The 13,817-nt window shown below is 41.8% G+C and overlaps 1 protein-coding gene across 1 annotated transcript in view; it reads right to left on the bottom strand.

Annotated features, from left to right (window-relative positions):
* LOC139765204 (protein disulfide-isomerase A4-like) overlaps positions 1-13,817 on the bottom strand; it is a 94,096-nt gene that overhangs the window by 46,411 nt on the left and 33,868 nt on the right. Inside the window, exons 5-6 of the mRNA XM_071692506.1 lie at positions 11,225-11,353; positions 230-449 (exon numbers count right to left, since the gene is read on the bottom strand). Coding sequence (XP_071548607.1) covers positions 230-449; positions 11,225-11,353 — 349 coding nt within the window. The remainder of the gene's footprint in view (positions 1-229; positions 450-11,224; positions 11,354-13,817) is intronic.

Below are 13,817 nucleotides of genomic sequence, written 5' to 3'. Positions count from 1 at the left end.
CACCTTCCAGATGACCAGATAGGTAGTACCATTAATATTCCTTCCTGGTCAGTGCCTGCCTACCAACTACTCCCAGTACTGTATATATCATAAGAAAAATCTATCTGCACATTTTTCCTATGAAAGGCGATATGTAAGTAAAGAAAAACAGCTCTGAACAGAGTTAGGTGTTTATGGTATATTCAGTTATGACAAGTGAAATCCAGCAATTTCCAGTTCAACACCTTACCTCTTAATTCATTTGCAGCTCCAATATATTCATCAAACATATCATTTCTCTCTGCAAAATAACCAATGACATTTGCATCTGTTCTAGCAAAGTTGTTTATGGCCTCATTTGAAGTCTGCACCTCTCTTGATGGTAATTTTGCTTGTTCCTTCATATACAGAACAATGCCAGCCAGATCACGCTGACCCTTGTAATCAAATCGTCTCCCATTACGAAAAACCTGAGGGATGATTACATCATTTGTCATCGATTTCATAAGATCTTAAAAACAACTGCAGCATAAAAAATTTTTGCATATTGCCTTGATGACTAGGTCATAAATAATAAATCCTCTATATTCCTGAATCTCAAATGCTACATGTCAAACAGCAGGATCTGTGAATACATACTACAAAAACAGAAAATACCTGCTTTGATCGAGTAAGTAATGTAAGGGTAAGAGAGATGTGTGGAAATAAAAAGAGTGTGGTTGAGAAAGCAGAAGAGGGTGTTTTAAAATGGTTTGGTCACATGGAGAGAATGAGTGAGGAAAGATTGACCAAGAGGATATATGTGTCAGAGGTGGAGGGAACAAGGAGAAGTGAGAGACCAAATTGGAGGTGGAAAGATGGAGTGAAAAAGATTTTGAGTGATTGGGGCCTGAACATGCAGGAGGGTGAAAGGCGTGCAAGGAATAGAGTGAATTGGAACGATGTGGTATACCGGGGTCGACGTGCTGTCAATGGATTGAACCAGGGCATGTGAAGCGTCTGTGGTAAACCATGGAAAGTTCTGTGGGGCCTGGATGTGGAAAGGGAGCTGTGGTTTCGGTGCATTATTACATGACAGCTAGAGACTGAGTGTGAACGAACGGGGCCTTTGTTGTCTTTTCCTAGCGCTACCTCGTGCACATGAGGGGGGAGGGGGTTGTTATTACATGTGTGGTGAGGTGGCGATGGGAATAAATAAAGGCAAACAGTATGAATTATGTACATGTGTATATATGTATATGTCTGTGTGTGTATATATACATGTATACATTGAGATGTATAGGTATGTATATTTGCGTGTGTTGACGTCTCTGTATATACATGTGTATGTGGGTGGGTTGGGCCATTCTTTTGTCTGTTTCCTGGAGATAGGGGAGAAAGAATACTTCCCACGTATTCCCTGAGTGTCGTAGAAGGCGACTAAAAGGGAAGGGAGCGGGGAGCTGGAAATCTTCCAATCTCATTTTTGTTTTTTTAATTTTCCAAAGGAAGGAACAGAGAACGGGGCCAGGTGAGGATGTTTCATCAGAGGCCCAGTCCTCTGTTCTTAACGCTACCTCGCTGAGGTGGGAAATGGCGAATAGTATGAATATATATATTATTTTTTTTATTATACTTTGTCGCTGTCTCCCGCGTTTGCGAGGTAGCGCAAGGAAACAGACGAAAGAAATGGCCCAACCCCCCCCCATACACATGTATATACATACGTCCACACACGCAAATATACATACCTACACAGCTTTCCATGGTTTACCCCAGACGCTTCACATGCCCTGCTTCAATCCACTGACAGCACGTCAACCCCGGTATACCACATCGCTCCAATTCACTCTATTCTTTGCCCTCCTTTCACCCTCCTGCATGTTCAGGCCCCGATCACACAAAATCTTTTTCACTCCATCTTTCCACCTCCAATTTGGTCTCCCTCTTCTCCTCGTTCCCTCCACCTCCGACACATATATCCTCTTGGTCAATCTTTCCTCACTCATTCTCTCCATGTGACCAAACCATTTCAAAACACCCTCTTCTGCTCTCTCAACCACGCTCTTTTTATTTCCACATATCTCTCTTACCCTTACGTTACTTACTCGATCAAACCACCTCACACCACACATTGTCCTCAAACATCTCATTTCCAGCACATCCATCTTCCTGCGCACAACTCTATCCATAGCCCACGCCTCGCAACCATACAACATTGTTGGAACCACTATTCCTTCAAACATACCCATTTTTGCTTTCCGAGATAATGTTCTCGACTTCCACACATTCTTCAAGGCTCCCAGAATTTTCGCCCCCTCCCCCACCCTATGATCCACTTCCGCTTCCATGGTTCCATCCGCTGCCAGATCCACTCCCAGATATCTAAAACACTTCACTTCCTCCAGTTTTTCTCCATTCAAACTCACCTCCCAATTGAATTGACCCTCAACCCTACTGTACCTAATAACCTTGCTCTTATTCACATTTACTCTTAACTTTCTTCTTTCACACACTTTACCAAACTCAGTCACCAGCTTCTGCAGTTTCTCACATGAATCAGCCACCAGCGCTGTATCATCAGCGAACAACAACTGACTCACTTCCCAAGCTCTCTCATCCCCAACAGACTTCATACTTGCCCCTCTTTCCAAAACTCTTGCATTCACCTCCCTAACAACCCCATCCATAAACAAACTAAACAACCATGGAGACATCACACACCCCTGCCGCAAACCTACATTCACTGAGAACCAATCACTTTCCTCTCTTCCTACACGTACACATGCCTTACATCCTCGATAAAAACTTTTCACTGCTTCTAACAACTTGCCTCCCACACCATATATTCTTAATACCTTCCACAGAGCATCTCTATCAACTCTATCATATGCCTTCTCCAGATCCATAAATGCTACATACAAATCCATTTGCTTTTCTAAGTATTTCTCACATACATTCTTCAAAGCAAACACCTGATCCACACATCCTCTACCACTTCTGAAACCACACTGCTCTTCCCCAATCTGATGCTCTGTACATGCCTTCACCCTGTCAATCAATACCCTCCCATATAATTTAACAGGAATACTCAACAAACTTATACCTCTGTAATTTGAGCACTCACTCTTATCCCCTTTGCCTTTGTACAATGGCACTATGCACGCATTCTGCCAATCCTCAGGCACCTCACCATGAGTCATACATACATTAAATAACCTTACCAACCAGTCAACAATACAGTCACCCCCTTTTTTAATAAATTCTACTGCAATACCATCCAAACCTGCTGCCTTGCCGGCTTTCATCTTCCGCAAAGCTTTTACTACCTCTTCTCTGTTTACCAACTCATTTTCCCTAACCCTCACTCTTTGCACACCACCTCGACCAAAACACCCTATATCTGCCACTCTATCATCAAACACATTCAACAAACCTTCAAAATACTCACTCCATCTCCTTCTCACATCACCACTACTTGTTATCACCTCCCCATTTGCGCCCTTCACTGAAGTTCCCATTTGCTCCCTTGTCTTACGCACTTTATTTACCTCCTTCCAGAACATCTTTTTATTCTCCCTAAAATTTAATGATACTCTCTCACCCCAACTCTCATTAGCCCTTTTTTTCACCTCTTGCACCTTTCTCTTGACCTCCTGTCTCTTTCTTTTATACGTCTCCCACTCAATTTCATTTTTTCCCTGCAAAAATCATCCAAATGCCTCTCTCTTCTCTTTCACTAATACTCTTACTTCTTCATCCCACCACTCACTACCCTTTCTAATCAACCCACCTCCCACTCTTCTCATGCCACAAGCATCTTTTGCGCAATCCATCACTGATTCCCTAAATACATCCCATTCCTCCCCCACTCCCCTTATTTCCATTGTTCTCACCTTTTTCCATTCTGTACTCAGTCTCTCCTGGTACTTCCTCACACAAGTCTCCTTCCCAAGCTCACTTACTCTCACCACCCTCTTCACCCCAACATTCACTCTTCTTTTCTGAAAACCCATACAAATCTTCACCTTAGCCTCCACAAGATAATGATCTAAATTGTTTCTTACATTTTTCACATGTATATATATGTATGTGTGTGTGTGTGTATATGTGCGTGTGTGTGTGTATGTGTATATATATATGAATATTATCCCTGGGGATAGGGGTGAAAGAATACTTCCCACGCATTCCTCGCGTGTCGTAAAAAGCGACTAGAGGGGACGGGAGCGGGGGGCCAGAAATCCTCCCCTCCTTGTATTTTTTTAACTTTCTAAAATGGGAAACAGAAGAAGGAGTCACGCGGGGAGTGCTCATCCTCCTCGAAGGCTCAGATTGGGGTGCCTAAATGTGTGTGGATGTAACCAAGATGTGAAAAAAGGAGAGATAGGTAGTATGTTTGAGGAAAGGAACCTGGATGTTTTGGCTTTGAGTGAAACGAAGCTCAAGGGTAAAGGGGAAGAGTGGTTTGGGAATGTCTTGGGAGTAAAGTCAGGGGTTAGTGAGAGGACAAGAGCAAGGGAAGGAGTAGCACTACTCCTGAAACAGGAGTTGTGGAAGTATGTGATAGAATGTAAGAAAGTAAATTCTCGATTAATATGGGTAAAACTGAAAGTTGATAGAGAGAGATGGGTGATTATTGGTGCATATGCACCTGGGCATGAGAAGAAAGATCATGAGAGGCAAGTGTTTTGGGAGCAGCTGAATGAGTGTGTTAGTGGTTTTGATGCACAAGACCGGGTTATAGTGTTGGGTGATTTGAATGCAAAGGTGAGTAATGTGGCAGTTGAGGGAATAATTGGTATACATGGGGAGTTCAGTGTTTTAAATAGAAATGGTGAAGAGCTTGTAGATTTATGTGCTGAAAAAGGACTGATGATTGGGAATACCTAGTTTAAAAAGCGAGATATACATAAGTATACTTATGTAAGTAGGAGAGATGGCCAGAGAGCGTTATTGGATTACGTGTTAATTGACAGGCGCGCGAAAGAGAGACTTTTGGATGTTAATGTGCTGAGAGGTGCAACTGGAGGGATGTCTGATCATTAATTTGTGGAGGCTAAGGTGAAGATATATATATATATATATATATATATATATATATATATATATGTATATATATATTTCCCTGGGGATAGGGGAGAAAGAATACCTCCCACGTATTCCCTGCGTGTCGTAGAAGGCGACTAAAAGGGAAGGGAGCGGGGGGCTGGAAATTCTCCCCTCTCGTTTTTTTTTTTTTTTTTTTTTAATTTTCCAAAAGAAGGAACAGAGAAGAGGTCCAGGTGAGGATATTCCCTCAAAGGCCCAGTCCTCTGTTCTTAACGCTACCTCGCTATCGCGGGAAATAGCGAATAGTATGAAAAAAAAAAAAAATATATATATATATATATATATATATATATATATAATTGGGAGGTGAGTTTGAATGGAGAAAAACTGGAGGAAGTGAAGTGTTTTAGATATTTGGGAGTGGATCTGTCAGCGGATGGAACCATGGAAGCGGAAGTGGATCATAGGGTGGGGGAGGGGGCGAAAATTTTGGGAGCCTTGAAAAATGTGTGGAAGTCGAGAACATTATCTCGGAAAGCAAAAATGGGTATGTTTGAGGGAATAGTGGTTCCAACAATGTTGTATGGTTGCGAGGCGTGGGCTATGGATAGAGATGTGCGCAGGAGGATGGATGTGCTGGAAATGAGATGTTTGAGGACAATGTGTGGTGTGAGGTGGTTTGATCGAGTAAGTAACGTAAGGGTGAGAGAGATGTGTGGAAATAAAAAGAGCGTGGTTGAGAGAGCAGAAGAGGGTGTTTTGAAATGGTTTGGGCACATGGAGAGAATGAGTGAGGAGAGATTGACCAAGAGGATATATGTGTCGGAGGTGGAGGGAACGAGGAGAAGAGGGAGACCAAATTGGAGGTGGAAAGATGGAGTGAAAAAGATTTTGTGTGATCGGGGCCTGAACATGCAGGAGGGTGAAAGGAGGGCAAGAAATAGAGTGAATTGGAGTCATGTGGTATACAGGGGTTGACGTGCTGTCAGTGGATTGAAGCAAGGCATGTGAAGCGTCTGGGGTAAACCATGGAAAGCTGTGTAGGTATGTATATTTGCGTGTCTGGACGTGTGTATGTACATGTGTATGGGGGGGGGGGGTTGGGCCATTTCTTTCGTCTGTTTCCTTGCGCTACCTCGCAAACGCGGGAGACAGCGACAAAGTATAAAAAAAAAAAAAAAAAAAAAAAAAAAAAAATATATATATTTATATATATATATATATATATATATATATATCTTTCTTTTCTTCTTTCAAACTATTCGCCATTTCCCGCATTAGCGAGGTAGCGTTAAGAACAGAGGAGTGGGCCTTTGAGGGAATACCCTCACCTGGCCCAATTCTCTGTTCCTTCTTTTGGAAAATTAAAAAAAAACAAGAGGGGAGGATTTCTAGCCCCCCGCTCCCTCCCCTTTTCGTCGCCTTCTACGACACGCAGGAACAGAGGGGGGCCAGGTGAGGATATTCCACAAAGGCCCAGTCCTCTGTTCTTAACGCTACCTCGCTAATGCAGGAAATGGCGGATAGTTTAAAAGAAAAAGAAAGATATATATATATATATATATATATATATATATATATATATATATATATATATATATATATATATATATATATATTTTTTTTTTCATACTATTCGCCATTTCCCGCGTTTGCGAGGTAGCGTTAAGAACAGAGGACTGGGCCTTAGAGGGAAAATCCTCACCTGGCCCCCTTCTCTGTTCCGTCTTTTGGAAAATTAAAAAAAAAAAAAAAAAAAGAGAGGGGAGGATTTCCAGCCACCCGCTCCCTCCCCTTTTAGTCGCCTTCTACGACACGCAGGGAATACGTGGGAAGTATTCTTTCCCTATCCCCTATATATATATATTTTTTGCTTTGTCGCTGTCACCCGCGTCTGCGAGGTAGCGCAAGGAAACAGACGAAAGAAATGGCCCAACCCACCCCCATACACATGTATATACACACGTCCACACATGCAAATATACATACCTACACAGCTTTCCATGGTTTACCCCAGATGCTCCACATGCCCTGATTCAATCCACTGACAGCACGTCAACCCCGGTATACCACATCGATCCAATTCACTCTATTCCTTGCCCTCCTTTCACCCTCCTGCATGTTCAGGCCCCGATCACACAAAATCTTTTTCACTCCATCTTTCAACTTCCAATTTGGTCTCCCACTTCTCCTCGTTCCCTCCACCTCCGACACATATATCCTCTTGGTCAATCTTTCCTCTCTCACTCTCTCCATGTGCCCAAACCATTTCAAAACACCCTCTTCTGCTCTCTCAACCACGCTCTTTTTATTTCCACACATCTCTCTTACCCTTATGTTACTTACTCGATCAAACTACCTCACACCACACATTGTCCTCAAACATCTCATTTCCAGCACATCCATCCTCCTGCGCACAACTCTATCCATAACCCATGCCTCGCAACCATACAACATTGTTGGAACCACTATTCCTTCAAACATACCCATTTTTGCTTTCCGAGATAATGTTCTCGACTTCCACACATTCTTCAAGGCTCCCAGGATTTTCGCCCCCTCCCCCACCCTATGATCCACTTCCGCTTCCATGGTTCCATCCGCTGCCAGATCCACTCTCAGATATCTAAAACACTTTACTTCCTCCAGTTTTTCTCCATTCAAACTTACCTCCCAATTGACTTGACCCTCAACCCTACTGTACCTAATTACCTTGCTCTTATTCTCATTTACTCTTAACTTTCTTCTTTCACACACTTTACCAAACTCAGTCACCAGCTTCTGCAGTTTCTCACATGAATCAGCCACCAGCGCTGTATCTACAACAAACAACAACTGACTCACTTCCCAAGCTCTCTCATCCCCAACAGACTTCATACTTGCCCCTCTTTCCAAAACTCTTGCATTCACCTCCCTAACAACCCCATCCATAAACAAATTAAACAACCATGGAGACATCACACACCCCTGCCGCAAACCTACATTCACTGAGAACCAATCACTTTCCTCTCTTCCTACAAGTACACATGCCTTACATCCTCGATAAAAACTTTTCACTGCTTCTAACAACTTGCCTCCCACACCATATATTCTTAATACCTTCCACAGAGCATCTCTATCAACTCTATCATATGCCTTCTCCAGATCCATAAATGCTACATACAAATCCATTTGCTTTTCTAAGTATTTCTCACATACATTCTTCAAAGCAAACACCTGATCCACACATCCTCTACCACTTCTGAAACCACACTGCTCTTCCCCAATCTGATGCTCTGTACATGCCTTCACCAAAGGTGAGTAATGTGGCAGTTGAGGGAATAATTGGTATACATGGGGTGTTCAGTGTTGTAAATGGAAATGCTGAAGAGCTTGTAGATTTATGTGCTGAAAAAGGACTGGTGATTGGGAATACCTGGTTTAAAAAGCGAGATATACATAAGTATACGTATGTAAGTAGGAGAGATGGCCAGAGAGCGTTATTGGATTACGTGTTAATTGACAGGCACACGAAAGAGAGACTTTTGGATGTTAATGTGCTGAGAGGTGCAACTGGAGGGATGTCTGATCATTATCTTGTGGAGGCTAAGGTGAAGATTTGTATGGGTTTTCAGAAAAGAAGAGTGAATGTTGGGGTGAAGAGGGTGGTGAGAGTAAGTGAGCTTGGGAAGGAGACTTGTGTGAGGAAGTACCAGGAGAGACTGAGTACAGAATGGAAAAAGGTGAGAACATTGGAAGTAAGGGGAGTGGGGGAGGAATGGGATGTATTTAGGGAATCAGTGATGGATTGCACAAAAGATGCTTGTGGCATGAGAAGAGTGGGAGGTGGGTTGATTAGAAAGGGTAGTGAGTGGTGGGATGAAGAAGTAAGATTATTGGTGAAAGAGAAGAGAGAGGCACTTGGAAGATTTTTGCAGGGAAAAAATGCAATTGAGTGGGAGATGTATAAAAGAAAGAGACAGGAGGTCAAGAGAAAGGTGCAAGAGGTGAAAAAGAGGGCAAATGAGAGTTGGGGTGAGAGAGTATCATTAAATTTTAGGGAGAATAAAAAGATGTTCTGGAAAGAGGTAAATAAAGTGCGTAAGACAATGGAGCAAATGGGAACTTCAGTGAAGGGCGCAAATGGGGAGGTGATAACAAGTAGTGGTGATGTGAGAAGGAGATGGAGTGAGTATTTTGAAGGTTTGTTGAATGTATTTGATGATAGAGTGGCAGATATAGGGTGTTTTGGTCGAGGTGGTGTGCAAAGTGAGAGGGTTAGGGAAAATGATTTGGTAAACAGAGAAGAGGTAGTAAAAGCTTTGCGGAAGAAGAAAGCCGGCAAGGCAGCAGGTTTGGATGGCATTGCATTGGAATTTATTAAAAAAGGGGGTGACTGTATTATTGACTGGTAGGTTTTTTTTTTTTTTTTTTTTGCCGCTGTCTCCCGCGTTTGCGAGGTAGCGCAAGGTGGGTGGATGTGCTGGAAATGAGATGTTTGAGGACAATGTGTGGTGTGAGGTGGTTTGATCGAGTAAGTAATGTAAGGGTAAGAGAGATGTGTGGAAATAAAAAGAGCCTGGTTGAGAGAGCAGAAGAGGGTGTTTTGAAATGGTTTGGGCACATGGAGAGAATGAGTGAGGAAAGATTGACCAAGAGGATATATGTGTCGGAGGTGGAGGGAACGAGGAGAAGTGGGAGACCAAATTGGAGGTGGAAAGACGGAGTGAAAAAGATTTTGTGTGATCGGGGCCTGAACATGCAGGAGGGTGAAAGGCGGGCAAGGAATAGAGTGAATTGGATCGATGTGGTATACCGGGGTTGACGTGCTGTCAGTGGATTGAATCAGGGCATGTGAAGCGTCTGGGGTAAACCATGGAAAGTTGTGTGGGGCCTGGATGTGGAAAGGGAGCTGTGGTTTCGGGCATTATTGCGTGACAGCTGGAGACTGAGTGTGAACGAATGGGGCCTTTGTTGTCTTTTCCTAGTGCTACCTCGCACACATGAGGGGGGGAGGGGGATGGTATTCCATGTGTGGCGAGGTGGCGATGGGAATGAATAGGGGCAGACAGTGTGAATTGTGTGCACGGGTATATATGTATGTCTGTGTGTGTATATATATGTGTACATTGGGATGTATAGGTATGTATATTTGCGTGTGTGGGCGTGTGTGTGTGTACATTGTGTATGGGGGTGGGTTGGGCCATTTTCTTTCGTCTGTTTCCTTGCGCTACCTCGCAAACGCGGGAGACAGAGGCAAAAAAAAAAGGAAAAACAAAAAATAAACCTTCTCTGACATACTGTGGATGACAGATGCATATTTCTTCCAGCTAAAAGTATGCTACTAGTGGCATCTATGGATAATCACTGAGACAAATTTCATCTGAGAAGCATTAATTGGTAAAGTGACAATGGCAGTACTGCTACAAGGTTTGTCACAAGATGAATGGACCAGTTTAACTCCTATACTCTTCTAGATCAATATCTACTAAAGCCAAGCAACTTATCTAAACAGAAAGTGAAGAACTGAGTTTCATACCTCTACCTCAACGTTGCCCACATAGCAAGTGCTACTGTTTTTATGGCAGCAAGTTATAATTTCTCCAAACAATCTATTATCCTCTAGCAATGCCAATGACAACACATTTGTAGAAGATTTCTACAAAGGAAACCAAGTAAATTTTGGCAAGATTTTGGCAAATGATCCTGAATTACTCAACAATGATTATCTGTATTAGAGATCATGTGGAGACTGCTTTTATGGACACAAACTCTTCCAACATTGAAAGTTGACAAAAATGAGGCAAGTGAAGGTGTTTCTAGCAAAAGTTAAGGCAGTGTTTTCTGTAACCATCTGACCCTCATGACACTGTGATTGACTGATGTAATTTCATAAACTTTTAGAACTTTCCCATTGTGACAAAAATAATAAATCACACTTTTGCCACTTCTTTTACTTGTCATTTTCTAACACATCATCAATTTTCATTCTCACCTTCACCAAAAAATAAGATAATTCATATGCTTCCCCTCTCAAGCATATTTACAACCAACAACCTTTCCTTTGTACATCTGTCAATTAACAAAATCTATTACCACCCAATGATTCTCAAACACTTATCTATGTATACTTACATAAGCATATTTCCAAATGATGAAAAATAGACACACATGATACACTAACTATGCACTTTCCTTATTTATGTTTGAAGACTTCTTGATTTATGATCAAAATACATACCAACAAAGTTGGATATCCATGAATTCCATATTCATCAGCAACTTCTTTCTCCTCTGTTGCATCAACTTTTGCCAAAGGGATGTTTTCTGTTTGAAGGTCCTGTGCTGCACCTTCATATTCTGGCTCAAGCTGTAATATCAATAAAAAGGATATTATTAATGCATTACTGGTCATTTTCTATATATAACTGACCGAGTTTACAAATATTGCAATAAATACATTGACCCAATATCAAAAAATCTAGTCCATGATATTTTTTTATCATATTCATTCTTTCAATCTTGACCTAACTCATTCCTGTAAAAGCTCCAATACCTTCTGGATCTTTTTCTAATAAAAAAAAGATCCAGAAGCTTATGCCACCTTACGCCTTAAAATTCGCCAGCAGCCTTAGCATTTAATTTTCATAAATGAATTTTTTTTGTGTAGTTTTATCTAACAATGCAATGCCTAGCATTTAATCTCCTTGGGGAATAAACTAAAATTACTTTCAACCTCATGCATGAATGAAGTCCAAAACTAAACACGCAACTGCCAATTGACTAACAACTTCCTAAAACTATTTCATTCATTTCAGTTACCCCCACTTCCCCTAATCATGATCCTGCTGCCAACAACAGCTTACTAATACAGCCAGTGATGTTGATTCACTTTTTCTCAAAGTCACGTGATCTGATCACAAACAAGTCCTTGTTGAGTCCAGGCCTTAAACAGAACATAGAAAAGAGTGGAGATAAACAAAATATGTGTTTTTAAAAAAAAATGGAAATGGAGGCCATATCAACTTTTAAAATTGGATAGGTCATAGATCTTAGGAAAGACATGAATGTACAAAGTTCCATAGCTTAGCAGGGCATGGAAAAACAGACCACCATGGCACACGAGCTACAAATGGCTACAGTGTAATCATATGACATCTGCATGCCAGTTGTTATGCAGTCTAGTTAACAGAAAGGAAACAAAAACAGGCAGTTTACGGGTGTAGAACAGTAATATCTATAAAACTGGGAAAGACGATGAACACTGGACAGCAAACCACATAGGCCATGTCTAAAAGTCACACTAGAAAACGTAAGATAACTGCTTTGAATTACACTATTAAGGAAGTAAGAACAGCTAAATCCTCTCAGCAGATACCACTCAGTCACCAACTAAGAAGGTACCACCACCTTGATGTTGATTTTGGTATCAATGGTGGTGCACAAAGCCAGCACTTCAGTGACTATCATTCCCATCCCTGGCCTGGTTGCTGCTTTTTCTTTTTGCCTCACTTACACAAGAGTTGCTGGTTATCAGTCCATTAAGCAGCTCATTTTCCCCATCTCACACACAATACATGACACTATACACAAACACCTGACAATACGTAACAATTAATTATTGGATGAAATAAACACACTGGTAGACACATGGGTAGTAGTAGTCAGAAAGAACAATAGACTGGAGCATCTAGAAAAACTGCACTACAGTTGCCCTCTGCCAGTGACTTCCTAATGGTTAGGTGCTAAAGGATAAGCAGCAGCAATGGTGCTTCACCAGTCATGGAGATTCTCTTGCCGTGACCACCCCCTTGAGAGAATTCCCGGGAGGAACTGGCATCATTGATATGGATAGGTAAACACTCCTTTGAAATCATAATTGGAATCTACAACGAAATTTTAATCAGGTTTGCTTAAAAGATGAAAAAGAAATAATGACTCCCAAACTGAGCCAGGTTAATACTCATTGAAGAGGACTGAACCTTTCCAGAAGCCCCTTTGACCAACTGAAAGAACTAGGGCCTCCCCTACCTCTACCAGCATTGTTCAGTGACCTGACTTTTTTCAATCCAGTGGCCTGAGTCATCTGCCAGTTTACTTACATGATCTCCCAGAAACAAAATTGTTTCAAGATGCCTACTCCTCAAATCTATCATCTCTGCTCTCTTTTCAGCTACAGGAGTGGAATTTGTGCCTCTTGGCATAAAAAATTCTCTAAGGTCTTAAGCTTTACTTTTATATTTCTTATTTCCCCCCAAAAAATTCCTTGTATCTGTATCTCTGATGTTCGAACCCTCTGGGAACTCCCTCAAAGGGGTGACCACGGCAAAAGATTCTCCATAACTGGTGAACTCCACTGCTGCTTCTAAGCCTTTAGTGCTTCATTCTTAACAGATTACTAGCAAAGGGCAATGCTAGTGCAATTTTCAGAGGCTCCTGCTTAATGTTCCTACCAACTAGTTCTACTTAATGTCTACCTAATGTTCCTGACTAAAGTATCAACCTATTACAACTACCTAATGCTTTCACCTAATGTTCCTAATACTTCTACTTAATGTTTCTACTTAAGGCCCCTGTTTTATGCTATCTACTATTTCTGTCTATTGCTCCAGCCATTTTGCCAAGAAACATTTTTTTTTTTTGCCGGTCTCCCGCGTTTGCGAGGTAGCGCAAGGAAACAGACGAAAGAAATGGCCCAACCCACCCCCATACACGTGTATATACATACGTCCACACACGCAAATATACATACCTACACAGCTTTCCATGGTTTACCCCAGACGCTTCACATGCCCTGATTCAATCCACTGACAGCACGTCAACCGCGGTATACC

The sequence above is a fragment of the Panulirus ornatus genome, chromosome 53, assembly GCF_036320965.1.
Source record: "Panulirus ornatus isolate Po-2019 chromosome 53, ASM3632096v1, whole genome shotgun sequence".
NCBI classification, from domain to species: Eukaryota; Metazoa; Arthropoda; class Malacostraca; order Decapoda; family Palinuridae; genus Panulirus; species Panulirus ornatus.
The sequence above is the reverse complement of the archived record's forward strand: the minus strand, read 5'-3'. Positions and strand labels throughout refer to the sequence as shown.